Source organism: Microtus pennsylvanicus, chromosome 9 (assembly GCF_037038515.1).
Source record: "Microtus pennsylvanicus isolate mMicPen1 chromosome 9, mMicPen1.hap1, whole genome shotgun sequence".
In the NCBI taxonomy this organism is placed as follows: domain Eukaryota; kingdom Metazoa; phylum Chordata; class Mammalia; order Rodentia; family Cricetidae; genus Microtus; species Microtus pennsylvanicus.
In genome coordinates, this window is record NC_134587.1 from 65,139,727 (window position 1) to 65,160,480 (window position 20,754).

Genomic DNA, 20,754 nt, shown 5'->3' on the forward strand with positions numbered 1-20,754 from the left:
TTATGGTGTGGTTCTCACGGGAGCTGTTGGACACAGGTGGCTGTGGTGTGGTTCTCACGGGAGCTGTTGGACACAGGTGGCTGTGGTGAGGCTGTCACAGGAGCTGTTGGACACAGGTGGCTGTGGTGTGGCTGCCACAGGAGCTGTTGGACACAGGTGGCTGTGGTGTGGTTCTCAAGGGAGCTGTTGGACACAGGTGGCTGTGGTGTGGCTGTCACGGGAGCTGTTGGACACAGGTGGCTGTGGTGTGGTTCTCACGGGAGCTGTTGGACACAGGTGGCTGTGGTGTGGCTGTCACGGGAGCTGTTGGACACAGGTGGCTGTGGTGTGGCTGTCACAGGAGCTGTTGGACACAGGTGGCTATGGTGTGGCTGCCACAGGAGCTGTTGGACACAGGTGGCTGTGGTGTGGTTCTCAAGGGAGCTGTTGGACACAGGTGGCTATGGTGTGGCTGTCACAGGAGCTGTTGGACACAGGTGGCTGTGGTGTGGTTCTCAAGGGAGCTGTTGGACACAGGTGGCTATGGTGTGGCTGTCACAGGAGCTGTTGGACACAGGTGGCTATAGTGTGGTTCTCATGGGAGCTGTTGGACACAGGTGGCTGTGGTGTGCCTCTCACAGGTGTTCCTTTGACCTTGTTGAAAGCATGGTGCCTAGTGTTTGACCTGCTCTTTATACAGGAGCTACCACTGTACTCTGATCTGATGCATGCTGAGTTTATGCTACAACTCTGGCGCTAGAACCTGGCTTTGCATTTTCCTTGGTGTCCCAAGGGAATCCCAGCTTGGAGTAGCCCCTGAATCTTCAAACTGGAGGACAAAATTTAATGTACTACAATAAAGAATAACTTTCATTTAAAGTATAGATACATGTTGGGTCCTGGGAGTACATGCCTTTAATCCCAGCACTCAGGAGGCAGAAGCAGGTAGAAGCAGGCAGATCTGTGAGTTCGAGGCCAGCCTGAACTCCAGAGAGAGCTCCAGGACAGAGGCTACACAGAGAAACCCTGTCTTGGAAAAAAAAAAAGATTCAGAGAGATTAGGTATCCCTGCATCCCCAGACTATGCATGGCAGCTTAGAAGAGTCAAGAGAGAGAGAGAGAGAGAGAGAGAGAGAGAGAGAGAGAGAGAGAGCGCCATGATCAATGCCTTTATTTTCCAAGTATGTTTCCCATGGGGACTTCTATGTGGGGGGGGGAGGGGTGTAAAAGAAAGCAGATACAAATTCTCTGGGGTCACAGTGTGACCCAGAGATTGTCATTGATCTAGGGTAGAAGGGCCAGAGAGAACAGGAAGAGAGATACATGTAGATATGTCTTAGGGAGGTAGTCACCACAAGGAGACTTTGTAAGACAGACATTTGGGTAACCAAACTGAGACCCTAGGTGAGATTGTAGAACTAGAAACCGAGAAAAGGTGGCAGACCCGTGTTTCTTTATTTAAAAAAAAAAACAAATTAAAAATTTTAAAAAGCATTTTTTAAGTAGACAATATGTAGTTCTACATGTTCTCACTGTGGCCCTGTGCAGTACAATGGTGTGCACGCATGCAAAAGCACTAGAGTTTGTGTCTTTGATTCCACATTTCTGTCATGGATCAGGCATGATTATGGTGGTACAAAACAGCATATCTACTTGGTAGCATGAAATTTTTATTTGCTCGAACTCAAAACAGACAAACTGAAAGATCTCTCGAGCCAGATTCTCTGTTATTTTCATAGTGAAGACAAAAATCTCTGTAAACATCCATCCATTTATAGAGTACCACAGGGCCAGACCGTGAAGCCAGCAGAAGCTGGCACCAGACTCAAAAGAGAATTGAAGTCAGGTTCCTTCTGTGATGCCATCATACAGGGTCACCAGCTGAATTCTTTGGTGTGTCCCTAGATCTCCAGGGATGAGTATAAGGGCTCCTGTACTCCGTTTTCCAGATGAGGAGGCAAGGCCAGGTCCCTTGTACCTGTACCTACATGGGGAGAGACAAGGGCACGATCCCAACACCCTGTTCAGACTGTCCTAACAGAAGGGTCCCCTCGTGGAGAATGATGGAAAGAGAAGGAAGGACCAAGGATCTTGACTACAGGCTATTAGTTTATCTCACAGGCACAAGGGCACATGGCAGAGGACTTCTGGGTCACTGAGGCAGATGTTAAGGGGGCATTATTTTGGACTCTGAAAGCAGGGAGAGTCTTGTCAACACAAAAGGCTGGGGCAGTTCTTAACCAGCTTTGTGTTTTCTAGAAAGTTCATCTTGGCCATAGAGAACTGGCTTCCAGTAAATCGGAATAGGTATTATGGCCATCCAGGTCTCAGGTATAATAAATCCCTGCTTGACATTTTAATATTTAGTGTATCAAGCCTTCTAAATGTTAGTCTGGTCTTTTCTAATAACATTAATCAAAGTGTCCTGCTTCTGCTTAGATTTTTTCATTGTGACTGTTATCTTACACCGTGGATCTCACTGGATCTAGAACCTTCAGATTATTGTCACTGAAGAGAATCAAGTACTGAAACTCACTCAGCTTTCATTTCCATCACTGAAATCTGACCTGTGTTATTTATACTATGAAGATCTTCAACACTTTTAATATGGTTATGAATTATGTAGCACTTGGAAATAGTTGATTAAAGTAGCTCTCAGGTGAGACAGCCATGTAGGAAAAGGTCATGTGACCTGTCAAGTGTAAAGCCGGTGACAGGGGCACTGTGAAGATTTTCTGGAGCACAGTCCTGAGGGCTCTTGGAAGCAGCCTTTTGCTTTTTACTTTCTCGTTTTGTATAATTGACTCTGGTGCGTTGTTCTGTGGGTCTCCAGTAGCATGGGGGAAGTAACTTCGCCTAGAGAAGTTTTCTGCTTGTGGTCATCAGAGCCTGCTGATGCCTCCCAAGGTCAGGGTCTTTCACCTCCCCTCAGGGAGCCTCCTGAGAGAAACTGACAGCCCAAAGAGGGAACAGAGCATACGTGTTTATTATCGAGCCAGTACACAAGTGTCACATAAATGTGCCACTCAGGCCTGTGCCAGGTTGTCGGCCTTGAGGATGGTTGGGAGCTTCAGAAAGGAAGAGAGAGAGTGACAAGGTGGAGTCACACAGGGATTGTTCAGCCTTCAGCTTTGCCTGGCTCTGCTGTCACTATGGTGATCGACTTACAAGTCACAGAGTACATCTGTTGACTAAGTCTTTGTTCTTAACTGAGCTGGCCGAGATGTAAGCCTTAGTAAAACCATGTATAGATCATCGCCCTGTTGATTTTCTCCTCTTTTTAAGAAGGGGTGGTGGGGGTGTGTGTGCAGAGATTAAGATGGGGGGGCTTTCAAAGTCCTTTTGTGTCTTGTAGCTAGAATACTGAGTTCCCAGTGTTGGACAAAGCCCCTGCTGTGCTTTTCCAAGACAGCTTCTCTGTGTGATGCTTAAGATTTTGGCCAAAGACCAAGGGAGATTCAAGAAAGACCCACTAATTGGAGGGCCCAGTCTGGGTACTCAGCTTTTCTTGCCATCATTTCACTGAGAAAGTGACTGGAGGAAGAGGCTGGGGCGGGCATTCTGAGGACATGGACAGGATAGGTACGGGCAGAGAGAGGATGAAGCCAGAGATAACAACCAATAAAATATTTTCTGTTAGGACTGAAGAGATGGTTCCGCATTTATGAACACTGGCTACTCTTCCAGAGACCCCAGGTTCTGTTCCCAACACCCACATGGTGACCCACTGCCATTTGTGGCTCTAGTTCCAGATCTGCAGCCCTCTTCCGTCCTTTCAAAGGGCACCCGGTGTGCACAGGATGCACAGGCGTGTAGGCAAGCATGGCTCCAGTCACTCTATGCAGGGGGAGGTTCACCTGTTACTTCCGCTCAGTTGGCTGTCTTCCAACCTGTGGATTCAGATGATCCTGCTTATCCCCCTTCCAAACCATGATCCGCCATCTGAAGCCAGGCCTTTTTTTTCCAAGCCGCCAAACTTCTAATGCCTCTAACTGAATCGAGCTTGGCTAATCATTGGCTGTAATCCAGTCTTGGACCCCAGCCAGTCCAAACATTGTCCAAATAAACTCCAAACTTAAAGTACAAGTCTGTGGATCTTGAAACCAAGGAAGGACTTAGCCTATAACTCAGGTGCTAGGAAAGATTCGCAGGTACGGCAGCCTAGAAGGTACTTTCACATGATCCCTCAGTTGAAGCACGATTAATGAAAACTCAGGGTCAGAAATTGGGGTTCAGTCTGAAGATCCAAAAAGCAAAACTGGCTCTTACTTCGACCTTAGTCTGAAATGGCGATCCTGCCTCCAGGAATCTCAGAATGAGACTGAGAGCTGACTTCCCCCCACACCCCCCGTTTTATATTCCCTTCTAGGGCTGGGATTAAAAGCGTGCACCACTGGGATTAAAGTTGTAAGTCATTGTGGCTACTGGGTTTAAAGATGCATGTTATTGTGGCTTCTGGGATTAAAGGTGTGTGTTTCTATAACCTGGTCTGTAAGGCTGACCAGTGGGACTGTTTTACTCTCAGATCTTAGGCAGTCTTAATTTACAGAGTAAACTGAATAGAACTTAAAGAGCAATTTGTAAGTCGGGCATCCCGGTTCAGTGAGACCCAGTCCGGGACACAAAGCAGGCAGCATTCGAAGGCAGAAATCAGAAGGGACAAGCAGCAGCTTGGTGGGTGTGACATGGGCATTTGCCTCATCTGAACAAGGCCTGATCATCCACCCATTTATCTGTCATTGACTGCCACTATACCTGGCTGGGACTCTGCTATTTATCTCAAAGTTTATCACTAAGTTAGGCTTTTGCTGAGCTTACACACTAAATAAGATTATAGTTTATTGTGTAAGGACTCTAGGTACTGAGGCATCCTCAGACCTGATTTACTGTGACTTAACAGTTAAAAATAAATTCACAAGCTAGCCCCCTGTTTCCTCTTCCTCAGAAGAAACTAGATCCTATTTATGTAGGATATCAAATGACCATACCAACCAAGCAAATTCCTACACATTGCTTTCCCTAGCAGGGATCAATCTATCTAACCAAATAAAAACAAAAGCTAGTAGAGAACAAAATTGAAAACGAGAAAAATGGTCAGCAAAGTTCTAGGGACTCAAGTCCGCCTCAAAAGCCCATGAAAGATGTGTTGCTCTGCTGTGGGCTTCTCAGGCTTGGCCTTGAGCAGTACACTGGGGTGGTGCTTTCTGTACTGGCTTAGCTCACTGGCCTCCTTCAGAGTCTGCTGGGTATTTCAGAAGACTCTCAAAACTGAAAAGATTATTTTTCAAGGTACAAACATGAATCTTGCACTAATATAAAATGAATATTCAACACAATTATTTGTGAGGGAACCAGAAAGCTCTTACTCCTGCTGAAAGGAGAATAAGCAAATTGATTGAGAGAAAAGATAGAATTAATGGTCCCGGAGGCCATGTGCTGTGAGTCACCGCCTAATTCCAACCTTCCCCTTCCCCTCTGCTCTGCACTGCTCTCCTGATGCCAGAACAATGGTGGCTTAGGAAAGAGCCTGGCCTGCTTAGTGACTGTCTCGTACCCGTGCCTAGGAACTGGTTTGGCTAAACCCTTTTTCCTGATCCTTTTTTCAGTCTGTAACACCAAACTGTAATCCCCCAGATGCCACTTTGGAAGCACATATTCTAGGCCTCTAGAGTTCACTGTTTTTCTTTGGTGGCCACCCTTGTTATGGCTGTAGGCCTCTCACACTCTGTGGGCCTCAGAGTGCCCTTGAAGTCGGTTTTCGATTGTCAGGCGTGCTGAAATGGTTTTGCTGAATGTGTTGGTCAGCTGTAGTTGACTGTAACAAACTACCTGAGACTGCTCTCTTAAGAAGTGTTTATTGCGTCTTACGATTTAGGAATCAGCTGGCCCTGTTGCTTTGTCCTGTGGTGATAGATCACAGTAAGAGCTTATGGTGTAGCAAAGCTGCTCATCTTTGTGGTAGGGAAACAGAAGTGAGCATAGGGGTGGCATGCTCCTGTAACCCCCCTCACATACACATACTCAAGAACCCCCTCTCCCCATTGTCCTAAAGATCTGTCACTAGGGCCTATGTCTTAAAGGTCCCACTGCCTCCAGCATCAGCACTTAAGCTTTTGTGGGACATTGAAGACTCCAACTCCGGTAGAAGAGAATTAGTTGAGCCTCTGCTGGGTGGACTCTATATGGCTGTAAACAAACATCATTTGATTATGTAGTAGTTGCTTGCCTTGTTGCTTATGACAGAATGCCCAACAAAAGCAACTTACTGGGGCTCACAGTCTGAGAGTAAGTCCATTGTGGTGGGGTGGACAAGGTCACAGGAGTCAAGGACAGCTGGTCACATGTCAACCGCAGCCCAGAATAGAGAGAGTTGGCACTGGTGCTCAGCCAGGGCTCCAGCCCATCAGCTGGCACTGCTCACATTTAGGATGGGTCCCACCTCAGCTAACTTAATCCAGGTAATGCCTCTCAGCAAACAGAGGTTCATTTCCATGGTGGTTCTAAACCTATCTAGTTGGCAATCAAGGTTAGCTGTTGTAGATTGCAGTCAGATGTTTTGCCGTTTTTGCTTTGGGCACTGTATTTACTTTGCCATACAACCATCCATTTTTCCATCCATCAACAGTCTTCTTTTTTTGCATTCATCTCTAACAGGTACAGGTCTGTCATGTTCTTAGGAGTTTCATTGATTAATGGGAGGAGTCACACTGGATATATTTCAAGGCTCTAGCCTACGTGACCAGATTAGCAGTGTGCTGTGACTGTTCCCTCCAGTTGCATCCGAGTCTGCAGCCTCTTCACAATCCCATCAGGCTTGTTGTTTTCTATCATGTTGGTTTTAAACTGCTGATACCATGAGCGTGATGTATCCTCTCGATGGGTTGTAGTGGTTTCCCTGGTAACTAGGGATGTGCAGCATCTTTCTGTTTACTTGATGGCCATTTGCTCCTTTTCTTTGGAACCTTGTCTCTTAGAGCTGCTTGTGTAGTTTTTAAATTGAGGTTTTGATCTTTTTTTTAATACTTCTTTTTTATCTTTATGTGTATTTTATCTGCGTGTATTTCTGTGTAGCACACGTGTGCTTGGGGCCTAGAAGGCCAGAAGAGGGCATCAGATCCCCTGGAATGGGAGTTACAGCTGGTTGTAAACTGCCATGTAGGTGCTGGGAAGCAAACACGGGTTCTTTTGAAGAGCAGCCAGTGCTCTTAATCAAGGAATCATCTCTCTGGCCCTTGAGATCTTTTTGTTTGTTTGTTTATAATTGAGTTGTAGGGGGAGGCCAGAGATTGACATTAGGTGTCTTCCTTGCTCCATCTCTACTTTATATGGTAAGCCAAGGTCTTTTGTTTGTACCCAGTGCTCGGTGATTCAACTAATCTAGCTAGCCAACTTGCTGTAACCATCTCCTGTGGCTTCTGAGTAACGGGGTTACAAATGCCTGTCCAGTATTTGCTCGGTTCCCGGAGATCGGAGCTCCAGTCCTCACACTTGTACAGCAAGCGGTTTACCCACAAGCCTCTCCCCTGACCTTCAACAGCTCTTTTTCATTTTCAGTAGACAGTATTGTGCCTTCGCTATTGAATTTATTCTGTGTTATTCTTTTCATACTGCTGTCAGTGGAACTGTTTTCCTAATACCCTTTTCTGATCGTTCGCTGCTAAGTTGTAGAAGAATAACTGGTTTTGTGTGTTGATCTTACTTCTTGAAGTCTTGTTGAATTTATTTAGTTCTTGTGGGTACTTTTATTAAAAAGCCAGAAAAACAACCCATGTAAAATCCGATCTGTGGGTAGAAGTAGTTTCACTACTTGCTTTCCAGTTTTGGTCTCTTTTATTTCTTTTTCTTTCCTAATTGTCTGGCTAGTGCAGTGGTTTAGTTTTTGATCACATTAAATAGAAAACCCTTGCTAGACCTCCACGTAGAACTGTGAAGCCAGCAGAGCACTAGAGTCTGGAGGTTAGAGTCTACACACATAGGAAGCTGACATTCGCCAGCCTTGTGCTGACATCGCTGGTTTTTAAACCCATGTGGTCACTCCAGAGATGACATGGCTGGATTTAAACCCATGTGGTCACTCCAGAGATGACGTGGCTGGATTTAAACCCATGTGGTCACTCCAGAGATGACGTGGCTGGATTTAAACCCATGTGGTCACTCCAGAGATGACATGACTGGATTTAAACCCATGTGGTCACTCCAGAGATGACTTGGCTGGATTTAAACCCATGTGGTCACTCCAGAGATGACATGACTGGATTTAAACCCATGTGGTCACTCCAGAGATGACTTGGCTGGATTTAAACCCTTGTGAAGGAAGAAAGAAAAGTGGTGGCGGGCAGGGGACGAGGGGCAGGGAGGTGGGGCAGGGATGCCTGGCATCAAATTGCCTAGCTCCAGAAGGCTAGAGGCAGCTCCTTCCCTGCAGTTGTGGCTCCTGGGCTATCCCACCCCTGGCCTGTGGCTCCCTGGGTTGTCTGACCCCCGCCCTGTCAGAAATGACACTAAAGGATAGTCTCTGCTGAACAGTCCACCTGGACCGTACCGCCTGTCTACCACACGATGGCTTGCGAGTCGTGCAAGGGGCTGGAGATTGAAACACACACAGACAGAGACATGGTCATCCTTGCAACAAGAATGCCACTTTTATTGTGTTCCAGCTTATATAGGGCTCTCTTTGACTAATGGCCATGCCCTAGCTCACATAACTCTTGAGCTGCAAGCCCACCAGAAACCACTCTGCCATCAGGAACTCATGAGGGTCTCGTGCTCAGAGCAGCTGCAAGCATAGGAAAACAAGTTGTTTACTTCAGCAGGCAAGAGGTCATAGAAAATTCAGGGGCTGAGGGTCTTCAGTCCCCAATGCTCTGTACAACAAGAATAATGTTGGGTGTGTCTAGAGCCAATCAGAAAGCTGTGCTGTTGTTATTCCATATGGATTATCAGAAGTACAGAAGAGGAAACAGTGTGATATTCTAGAAGGAAGTGGTATTCTATTAGCTTAACTCATCCTCAGAGCTCTTCCTCTGGGTACCTTTTAGATTCATTTTCCCTCAACATTTTCAATCTCCATGTTCCCTAAGTGTACGTGTCTGGGCCCCATCCCTTAGTATCAGGCGCCTCCTTGAAGGCCTTTGTATTCCCTTCCTCGCTTTCTCCATTCAAGAGCAAGTGAGGCTCCTCACTTCAGTTGCAAAATTCACACAATCCCACGGAATACATACTGGCTGAAAGACATCAGCAAATTCTGGCGGGGCGGGGGGGAGGGGGAGTAGCGCACTCATGTATCTAAGTTTGTTTCCATGACACTTACATTTTCTGCAGCACACACACACACTCACACACGAGTGGATTCGTTACTGTTCTTTTCATCATGAGGCCCACAGTTTGAAGACACAGTCCATTGTGGCTGGGAAGGGTCCCAGACTGACTAAAGAGAAGAAAGCGAGCTAGCACCAGCATTTATCTATCTCTGCTTCCTGAGTGTTCACACACATTGAGCTGCTGCAAGCTTCTGCCTTCCCAGCCATGGTGGTTTTATTTCCAGTAATATAGAGATATATCTCTGTGCGTGTATCTCTGTGCGTGTGTGTGTATGCTTAAATGTTTGTGTTTAAGTGATGTAACTGTTCAAAAAACTTATTAAAGTTTATTTCTGTGGGAAAATTTTCATATATTTTTGACTTCTTTTTTGTTCTTCTCTTTTGCAATCTCTAGCCAATGAGAACATTAGTCATGACAAGCATGCCATCCGAGTAAGTACTCATTGTTTTGATAACTTTCTATTCATTGTAAAAATTTAGCCTTGTATATACTGTAGGTCTTCGTGCCTTCAGGACATTTACAGAACTGGACTGGATCACTTTTATTTGATATCACTAGTATGGGGTTAGAATGTCATCAGAAATTGAAAATGTAGTTAAATGTGGGCTGTCAAGTACAAAAAGCTTTTTGGGTCCTTTGCATAGCATTAAGAGATTTTATTTATTTATTTATTTTTGTTGTCCTCTTTGCTTGCTTAATTCCTAATGGTTTTGTTTTCCACCCGTTACCCCATGAATGTTCAATAAACTGAGCAGTGTGGGTTGAAACATTTTCTTACAGATCTTGAAGAAACACCATGGCAGAAAGCTTTCTCCATGTGGTCTAAGGCAGATATCTCTGCATCTCGTGGAAGGGTTAATGGCTTGCTGGCTGGCTCTTATCATCTCCTTTAAACATTTAGCACAATAAAGAACATCCAACAAAAATATATAGTACTATATTCCTTGCAACGGATTTTCAAATTTGTGCTTAAAGAGGAAAACCACATTTTTTTTTTATATCAATTGTAAGTTTTGAGGTTTTAAGACATTCATCAAAACACTGAGCCATTTCAGGGAAAACATGCTGCAGGAAGCATGTGCACGGAGAACACGTTTGCGGTGGGCTCCTTTTCCTGCCCATGGCGTGCAAACAAGGACTGACACTTTAAGCACCGAGTGCCCTCTTACTGTTATTAATACCTTCGGTGTGCCATGAACACTTCAGATAGTCTACTCTGGAAATACTGAATATGAAGGTGATAAAGTCCTTGATTATTCTGTAAGTTAAAAAAAAGACAGCCAGTTATTTTTCTCATTAAAAGGTTTTAAAAGAAAACTCTTCTTTTCGGCAGTGCAGTCCCCTGATCCCTTCTCCTCTTACACTTTTTACATATCTTGAGACCTTGGATGGTCTGATTCTCCATTGATTAACAAGGCCATAAAAGGGCAGTTGTTCCCAATTAGCACATTCATGAGCTGCTGTAACTGCCAGGCTTGGAACAGACAAGACCAGATATTCCGAAGAGAAGTTCTAAACTTAATCCTCTCTGAGATGCTAACAAGCACAGCGTCTCCAAGTCCGTTGTAGAGGGGCCATCTCCACCCACTCTGTGGAGCCCTAAGATTAGAAGTTGAGCTAGGTCAGCCCTTCTCACAGGGGGAGGCTGAGCTCTTGGGGGGCTATTTACCCAAGATAAGACTCAGGAGCCAGCAAGCACTAGGAGATGTCACTGCAGGCCACCCGTTGTGCTGCCCCAGCGGAGAGGAAGAAATGGGAAAAACTGCATTTGACACTCCAATAATATTACGTTTTCAAAGTAAAATAAGCAAGTAATAATTGAGGTTCTGAGCTAGTGGGGTGCTTGTGAACAAAGGTTCCGCTACCAGACCTGGTGTTCATTCCTAGATCTCTCGTGGTAGAAGGAAGGAACCGACCCCCACGAGCTGTCCTGCCATCCACACACATCATGGCTCATGTGCACACACATGCATAGTTTAGAAGAACATGTGCACACTGGTCAGAGATGCATGAAAGTGCATGGTGTACAGTAGACTGCTGTCAGGAGGCTCACTTCCAATGCCCGTGTGTCCCTGGACAGCCTGTGTGACTCTGGAGACACCGTGGGTAGCCTCATGGGCTTGGAATTGAGATCTGAAAAGTTCTTGTTTCCCTAAATCCCATGTTCCTGTTTGTAAAGGAACCAAGGTGTGAGCCCTGTAGCTAAAATGAAGCCAGATTCTGAGCCTCTGTTTGTCTAACGGACACACAGCGTGATGGCTGACTACTGACTCTCTGGTCCACAGGAAGCAAACTCTCATCATCCAGGTGGTGAACACACTGAAAGGCTTCTCGTTTACACCTGAGGTCTGCGAGTCCACCACCCACGTGCTGGTGGGGAAGTCTGTCCGCACCCTGAACGTGCTGATGGGGATTGCCCGGGGATGCTGGATTCTCTCTTACGAATGGGTAAGCCTGCGCTCATTTTTTACTTTAAAATGAGGTGCTTGCTAGATCCATTCCATCTGAGGCGATGAAGTGAGCAGCCATGCCTGCACTTACATGCGCTGAAGAGAGCCAGGGAGGGTGTTCTTCCTGCAGTCAGTCACACTGAGAGCCAGGGAGGGTGTTCTTCCTGCAGTCACACTGAGAGCCAGGAGGGTGTTCTTCCTACAGTCACACTGGGAGCCAGGGAGGGTGTTCTTCCTACAGTCAGTCACACTGAGAGCCAGGGAGGGTGTTCTTCCTGCAGTCACACTGAGAGCCAGGGAGGGTGTTCTTCCTACAGTCACACTGAGAGCCAGGGAGGGTGTTCTTCCTGCAGTCACACTGAGAGCCAGGGAGGGTGTTCTTCCTGCAGTCACACTGAGAGTGCTCAGAGAGTGTGGTGAGGCTAAGCCTAGAGGATAGCGGGGGCCTTTTAAACTCCCAGCCTCCAGTGGAAATAAGATCAGAACAGGCTTGGGCTGAAAACACAAACTGGGTTTTCTCACATGCCAGTGAGGGTTGCTGTGTGTTTGACTAAGGAGTGATGTGAACTATGCTCTTGATGGCTCAGAAGCCAAAAAGAAAAAACCCCTCCAGAGATTGTTTGCACAGATGGATTTGCTTAGGATGAAACATGTTCATCTAATCCCATTTGGATATGTTTCGCCAAGCACGCATGTATCCTTAACATTATTTTCTGTGCATTTAAGGCAGTCTTTAAAAATGTATCATCGTTTTCGTAATTGATAGATTGTGATAGTCTGTCAGTCAGTGTGTTTTCCTTTTGATCCTCAGCCTAGGGGTCACTTCAAAGCCCATAAGCTCACTGCTGATGGGAGCAGCAGCATTGGTTACTTGTGTTACGTTGCCTCCCATGCTCTCTTCTCCTCGCCCAAGAATGTACTACATTAATACTGGGTTAATTTAATCCTGTAGGATTATGCTGTGAAAACAAGCTGCAGATGTACTGTTAAGAATGGCTCTAAGTCTTTTTCCCGTGTCATAACCCCGCTCTCTGTTACAAAAGGCTTAAGAGGGATGGGGAGAGTTGCAATCGCTAAAGTGCTTGCTGCGCATGAAGACCTGGGTTCAAATCCCAGGGCCTACATGAACAGTCTGGTGTGCTGCGTGAACTTGGAATCTCTTCTGTCACTGAGGAGGCAGCTACAGGCAGATAATGGGCGGGTCCTAGTGAGGAATGCAATCTCAGGAAATAAGTGGCTGGCTTCTGAGGAATGACACAAGCTGGAACCTCTGGCATCCACACACATGTGCACACACAGGAAAACACACAAAATGACTTAGATGTGTGCTTAAAATTATGATGTGCAAAACATTAAAACTGATCTGTTTTGTTTTGTTTTTCAAGACAGGGTTTCCATGTGTAGCCCTGGCAGTCCTAGAACTCACTCTGTAGACCAGGCTGGCCTCGAACTCACAGAGAGATCCACCTGCCTCTGCCTCCCGAGTGCTGAGACTAAAGTCATGCACCACCATCACCCGACTGCAGAAGGGTATTCTTTACATATATAGGTATCCATACTTGATTCTGTGGTAGTCTGTTCTGAGAGTTGGGCAGCTAGGAGAGACCAGATGAGAGTTGGAACACTCCCTGTCAACTTACAGAAAGACACTTGTCTGTAAAGGGGCACAGCAAAGGAACTGCCAACATCCCTGCTACATGGTATAGTTAAGGTTTTTTATTGTGGATAAGAGAGAACATCCAGAGGCATCTGGAAGAGTCTAGAGCCGAGAGAAAAGGAAACCAACTGGGCATGGCTAGGGCTATGCATTTACATGAGAAGGGAGAATAGCAAATGGTTAGAATAGAGCATAGTGAGAAAGCAGAGGAGTTGGTGTGGGAATAGTGAGACTGGGGGATGGTTATGAGGGAGGCCAGTAGCTGGAGCAAGAATTAGACTAGGGTGGGGACTGATGGAGCCTGGAGGCCAGCACGGGCTTTGATATGCAGCCACAGGTACATGTCAGTAGAGAGCCACATGTCCCTTCTGCCACAGGTAAGCAAAACGACTCCTTTGCCTGATGGGAACCAGTTCCTCAAGTTCCTGGAAAATGCTCATTTCCTTTAGCTGTCAGAAATCCTCCCATAGTTCAGGTTAAGCTAGACCTAACTCAATTTGGACTCAGGCAAGAGGCCCGCCCATTCTGGAGGACAGAGGAATGGAAATGAGATGCCCTTTGCACCTCACAATATTAGAACCCTCACACTTCTGCTCAGTGTCTGCCAGTTCTTCACTAATCACATACGGCCCCCTAAACTCTGCTCTGTCTACTTCATGGACCTTCCAAAAATGGAACAGAAACTCCATTTTTCCACTTCCCCAAGTGTCAAATAGTTTTGCTACCAAAATAATATCACTGCCACCCCGAGTGGCCGTGAGCCTTCTGGAATAACCTTCCCCCTACAAGTCTCTTGTCTTCAGTGCCTGACTCAAGGCTCATCTCCACCTCCTCCTTACATCACCTCCCCTTCTCCAGAACTAGATCATTCCAGAAACAAGCTGCATTACTTTGTCCTAGCACATCACAAGGACCACTTTCAGTGCCAGAGGACAGCTCCTCACTCAGATTTTCCAGTTACTCATTATGTTTAGACGGTCATTCAAATCAGGGCTGCTTAAATAAATCACTCTTCACGAAACTGACCAAGTTATTTAAAAACAACAAGAGGTGCAGCCCTCTCAGCGTGTTCACATGTCACCCCCAGGATCACACCTGCTCTAACAAGGCCACACCACCCAATCGTTCACATGTAGGAGCTTGTGGGGGCCTTTCTCATTCAAACCACCCCAGTTACTATCCACTGTCACCATAGTCATATGCAAAAACAATGCGTGAGACAAAGAAATCAGAATCATAGAACTCTTCTCATCGTTCTGCTGTCATAATCTTTGTACCCTCTTTTCTATGCTGTCCCCTAGGCCTTGCAGAGGGTGATGTAGATGCTAAGTTCTCAGCGGCAGCCATTACCTTCAGTTATGAGGTTCTTTTTTAGCCACTACCTTTCCATGCCAGGCAGCCAGCATCCAGTCTAAGACATAAGTATTTAGATGCCCATCTGGCTACACCCAGCCTAAAGCCGGTAGTGAGTTCCTCCCTAGGGCCTGTGACTTCCCAGCTATAGATTTTTGCCCTGGTTAACAAAACCAGATACGTTTTTCTTCCTATGAAGGAGGCCTGATATCCAATCCAATACTATAACTTTCCTTCAAGCCTTTGAGTACTGTATCACCGCAGGCAGCCCCTTCAGATCTTGACAACACTGTTTTGGAGACTTGAATCTTAGGCAAAATGCAAACGATTGCAGTGCCAGCAAAAGCTAACACAGCACTATGTGGGAAACGTGAGTCCGCCACAAGAAGCTGATATCTGTTCCGGGAACTCTGCATATTGCAACAGCTGCCGGCTTCTCCCTTCTCTACCAGCACATGCGTATCGATACTGCTAGGGTTAACCTTCAGGAATAAGTCAAGAAATTAACCAGGCCTTTTTCTCTAGTTAATACCAGTCTTCAACAAGAAGGCAGGGGTTACCTCTTCTTGCACAGCCTTCCTTCTTGCATTTATATTATTCCATTGTTTCGCTTTGCTTACATTAGTGTGTTCACGTATGATCGCGCATGCATGTTGCATATGTGGGGTTCACCTCAGGTGTTGTTCCCCAGGTACCTTCTAACTTCTGTTTGAGTCTCTCATTGGCCTTGAGCCTTGCCAAGTTGTCAGACTCTCTGCCCATGAACTTCCAGAGGTCTGCCCATCTCTGCCCCCCGGCTCACCGTGACTGGCATTACAGATGTGCACCACCACTGTACCTAGTGTTTTACTTGAGTTCTGGGGTCTAAATTCAGGTCCTCACCCTTGCAAGGTCCATGTTTACTGACCAAACCATCTCCCTAGATTTCCTCCTTGAATTTTGAAAAGGAGTCAATACCAACTAATATATTTATTTGAGAGAGATGGTTGCTGCCACCATTAGGAAGATCAGTGGCCAAAATTTCTAGTTTAACATCCAACTTAATTTGCATCTCCAGGCAGCATATAGTCATAGATAACATTACAGCCTTCGCAGGTTGCGGCTTCCCTTCATGTTCATGAGTTTTCATACTCTGCCCTGAAAGATAGCGTGGACCTTGCTGTCAAAAGTCCTCACCCTCCATGGGCTTTCCTCTAACTCCATCTCCAGTGTAGTCGGGGGATTCTTAAAATATTCTCTTTGGCTAGCATCAGAGACTTAGCTCCAAGGAAAACATTTCTGAGAATGTTTTTATTTCAGGGTTTGTATAGTGTTCTCAGGAAACCTCTGTGAAAGACCACTGTTGCGGTCCTTCAAAGTCAGATGGCTGCCTCTGGCCAGTTCGTCACAAAAGCTCCTGGTGATTTTGTAACAGTTCAGTGTGAATTTTTGCCTAGTCTTTCATTATTTTTCTATTTGAGAACTTTGCTAATGATTTCCTGCATGCTCACAAAGCAGTTAATTTCCTCAGTGTTCTGTTTTCTGAAAAGTCAACAATCCATGTTTCTCTGAGTTCATGACTGAATCGTCTGACATATAAGTAAGAGAGAACCATGGCTGCTGCTGCTGGTTCCTGTACGAGGGAGAACAGGAGTAACCCCACAGAAAATAAGCTGATGTGAACCATGGCTGGTGCTGCTGGTTCCTGTACGAGGGAGAACAGGAGTAACCCCACAGAAAATAAGCTGATGTGAACCATGGCTGGTGCTGCTGGTTCCTGTACGAGGGAGAACAGGAGTAACCCCACAGAAAATAAGCTGATGTGACCAAGTGTCAGTCAGGACTCGGGCTGCGTCAAACGTTCTCCTCACCTCGTGCCTTGCTTGCTGTTCTTGGCAGCCTTCTCACCTGCTTGTGGTCACTAACAGCTAGCAGAGTGTCCTGTGACCCCAGTCCTTCCCTTCTCTAGTTCTTTCTGTCTCTAGTCAGAATCAGACTGGCAGCCGTGGAGAATTCAACCTATCTCATATTTTAAGATGCCAGGTCTAAACAGTTCACAAACAAAGCTTGATAAGAGGTTATAAATGTTAAATCAGCTATAAATCCAAATATTCCTACTAATTTTCAAGGAACGTACAGTAAATAATTAAGTGCTTTCTGGTTCAGAAAGAATGGAATGAGTCTCTACGTTGGGGTGATGTGATCAAGATGGGGCTCTCTCTCCCCTTGGTTTACTGGCATCTAGGATGGAATCAGAATGCTCCGGAACAAAGCCTGTCATTCGTGTGTCTGAGTCTCTCACTTCACAACACTCACTTCGCTGCTACTTATTCTGGAAGAAAGCTGAGAGCTCCCAGACCCAGGTCTGCCTTCTGCTTGCTCAGTATCTTATCCTCCCTTCAGAAGACAGGCTCTTCAGAACGAGGCATCTTGGACACCGTCTCTTCTTGAGCCTTACATTGATAAGTTCTAAGGGTGAAAGGCTAAGCAGATTGCTCTAGCCTATCACATCTGCACCCAGAGTTTGCCTAGCTCCTCTAGCTGCGCACGCAGTCTTGGCTTAGTCTGGCCACACCTGGCAGGCAGAGACGTCAAGCTCCCCGGGATCTGCCTGAGTAGTTCTGGAACCCTTGAGCTTTCACAGGCTTCACTCCAGAGAGACTTCACTCCTGCCTCGGGTTAGTGCATGAAGGACTGCAGGCTTCAGAGAACTGCACATGTGCCAGTTCACGGGGCCCTGCAGAGTGTTTTGCAGCATAGAAACTGCATATTTAAACACGTACCCAGATGAAAACACAATGCAGAATAGCTTATCTGGGTCTCCAGCATGGGTCTTTGAAGCAGTATTCAGAAAGGCCTTGTTCCAAGGCAATGATCATTTATCTTAGCACATCCCTGACTTGCAGATTTTCACCACGAAATTATATAGATTCTCTCTACCAAGGTAAAACTGTAGAGTCCGTCTGTTTCTGTCCCTGTGCTGTGCCCACACGCTTTTTCCACAGGGAACTGGCCATGGACCACTTCAATAAGGATTCTGTCTGGAGCCCTTCCCTAATCCTGTCATCTTTTTGTCCCTCTGGCGGGATCCTAGAGTCCTTTTCCCACACTGGAGGCACAAACTGCCCGTGATTGAGAACAGATTAAAAAACAGACACATGATTCCCCTGGAAAATGAGGTCCTTGGCATTTACCTTGATGAGAACAGTGGATAAACGTATCTGGGAGGGACAAGTGGTGGCCTTTGGAGTCAGAGCCGTAATCTCAGAGAGAAGACACCGTGAACCACCACCACAGGCTTCATCATGAGAAAAGCTCTACCATCGTGGCCTTTTTCTTTAAGGTGATCTAGAACCAACTGTAGCTTCATAGGTCACTGCAGAAGGATGGGAACTATTCCAGCTAGATGGGAGGCTTTTGTCTGTCTGTCCTATGCCCTGAATGGGTTTCAGGGAGGTTAGAGCAGAAACAAAGCCACCAGCAGCAGACAGGTAGAATGATCCAGAGAGAAATGCCCATGGCCATGACAAGGGTAGTTATAGCACAGCTTGTGGATAGAGAGCTTTGGCCATGACAAGGCACCTGTAGTACAGGTAGAGTGTAGAAAGCTGGTCTGCAGCCGATCGGATGCCACAGATCTGACAGTGTGTTGTGTGAGGGAGTAGAGGGAACAAAGTGACTCTTACAGTTTTATTGAAACAACATGGTTGTTACCATGAGGATAGCAAGGGAGAAAAACATGAACAGACCAAGGTTGTGGGTACAATAGAAAACTCTGAATTATATATGTATTATGCTGGAGATTTCCTATCAGGTATTCAAGGAGAGAGAGAGAGAGAGAGAGAGAGAGAGAGAGAGAGAGAGAGAGAGAGAGAGAGAGAGAGAGAGAGAGGTTTAGCATCATGGAATGATTGTGCAATGAAGACCCAGAGGAAGAATAAGGCCTAGGCTGTGCCAGCTCCTAGGAAAAGCGAGGGGAATCAGGAAGGACATGTTACTGCACATTGTAAACACACCCACTTTATTATTTTATAAAAATAGCCCCTGATTACAGTTAGGTTTAAAGTACATGTTTCTGTATTGGGTAAATAGTCTCAACAAATTAGACCAACAGTTGGTAAATGGAGGCACTCAGTTTCACTCAGCTTGTCCCTGTCCCTTTGACAGTATCATGGACACAGGGACCACACTGTTTTTCTATGCTTCATTTTCACTAAAAGCCACTGATGCCAGATTTAATATCTAGGGCTTGGTTATCTCTCACTATGATTGAGATCTCTGGGACATCACCTTAAACTGAAATCCAAGTTCAGCACTCACTCTTAGAAAATCCTTCAGTGAGTGGAGATGGTTCTGCATTAGGAGAACTGGCCACCACAGAGGACCTGGTCTAAGTTCCCAGCCCCCACCCCCCCATGGTGGCGCATAACCTTCTGTAACACCACTTCTAGAAGATGCAGTGTTCTCTTTTCATGTCTGCTCTTCGTTGCAGGTTCAGAGATGATTTCTTACTCCTCCTTCCTTCCTTCCTTCCCTCCCTCCCTCCCTCCCTCCCTCCCTCCCTCCCTCCCTCCCTCCCCTTCCGTTGTACTGAGTACCTGGCTGTGTGCTTGCTCTGGAGCACTGAGCTATACCTCCAGCCCAATTTCTGATGACTCAATCAGTCTTACTTTTGTTAATAGCTTGGAATATTTTATCCATTGGCACACATTGGAAAGTTCACCCGTAATTTGATTTAACTGGAACTTTCCAACAGCTGCCTCTAGCCATCTGTCATTCAGATCCATGCCAGTGACACTGGGATGCTGTCGGCTGTCCACACTTTCAGGGTTTCTGAACTTTATCCCCAAGTGAAAGTAGATTGCCAGGGAGCATTGTACTTGAACTATGCTAGTCCACTCTTAAGTACCTTTGTGGATGAGACTTGAGTGCCGACGTCAGCTTTGAGGAGGGCTGGTAGAAGAAACACTTGGTTTTCAAGACATTTGTACTGTTTTTAAAACTATAGTTGACAACCTCCCTCATTTTACTGTGCGATACATTTTATGTCTGATTCTTACAGTTCACTTAGAAAAAATACATTTTGCAGAAGAAAAAACTAAACTAAACTAAAACCAACATCTTGGGCTTCCTTTTGCCAGAGAATGAGAAGGATACATTCAGTGTGAGCTTGTTCACTGAAAATGAAATAAGAGCTTGCAGTATATCTCTGCTAGAATATTAACATTCCGCATACCTAAACATTTATCAACCTCTGGCCATCTCAGGCCATACACAACCCCTGCAGATCTTTGTTCTGACATACTCAGACCAGAATGTGATCATCAGTGCAGGAGAGTGCAGGGCTCTGTCCTCAGTTTGGCCTGCTCTTCCTCCTCAAGCCTCCACAGCGTGCCACACCTCAGATACTAAGCAAGCCAAGACAGCATCACTCAATGCCACAGGAGTGATTTTCCCTTGAGTTGTGTTGAGGACCAACAGAACAAGAAAGAAGAGCATGCATACAGTGAATTTCACTGATAGTGGTGTTTGTGTGTTGTGTTTGTTTATGGAGGACTCCAGACATTCTGGTATTCTTTCTTCTAGCAGGATACATCTCAGTCCTTCTTTCCTCACCCCTTCCTTCTTTTCACAAGACCTTACACATGCCAGCAAGTGTTCTCCCATCAAGTCACACCCCACAAGCCCCATAAAGAGTACTTTTGTCAGGTAACTTAAAGGTGGTCAGGTTCTCTCTGGCGCTCAGTCAGAGATGGAACCCAGTGCTTGTTTTTATAAGTGAGAGAATTTCTCTTTCCCTCTGATGGAGCAAAGGTTGTGACTTGGTGCTCATTTTTTAAATGTAGTATAAAATCTAGTGTTTCCCTTGGTAACCGTAGCGTTCAAAGATTTGTCTCCTTGGTCATAGTATCTTGTGCTCTTATTTCATACTGTGAAGTGGTGTTTCTGCTATTTATTTTAGTTACATAGGAATTTGTTATAGTTATTTCATTGTTTTTATTCTGATAAGGAAAG

General features: G+C 45.8%; 1 protein-coding gene across 5 annotated transcripts in view; it reads left to right on the top strand.

Annotated features, from left to right (window-relative positions):
- Mcph1 (microcephalin 1) overlaps positions 1-20,754 on the top strand; it is a 199,832-nt gene that overhangs the window by 54,957 nt on the left and 124,121 nt on the right. For all 5 annotated transcript variants that reach the window (XM_075986286.1, XM_075986284.1, XM_075986287.1 and 2 more), the window contains 2 exons: positions 9,694-9,731; positions 11,586-11,748. In XM_075986286.1, the coding sequence (XP_075842401.1) occupies positions 9,694-9,731; positions 11,586-11,748 (201 nt within the window). The remainder of the gene's footprint in view (positions 1-9,693; positions 9,732-11,585; positions 11,749-20,754) is intronic.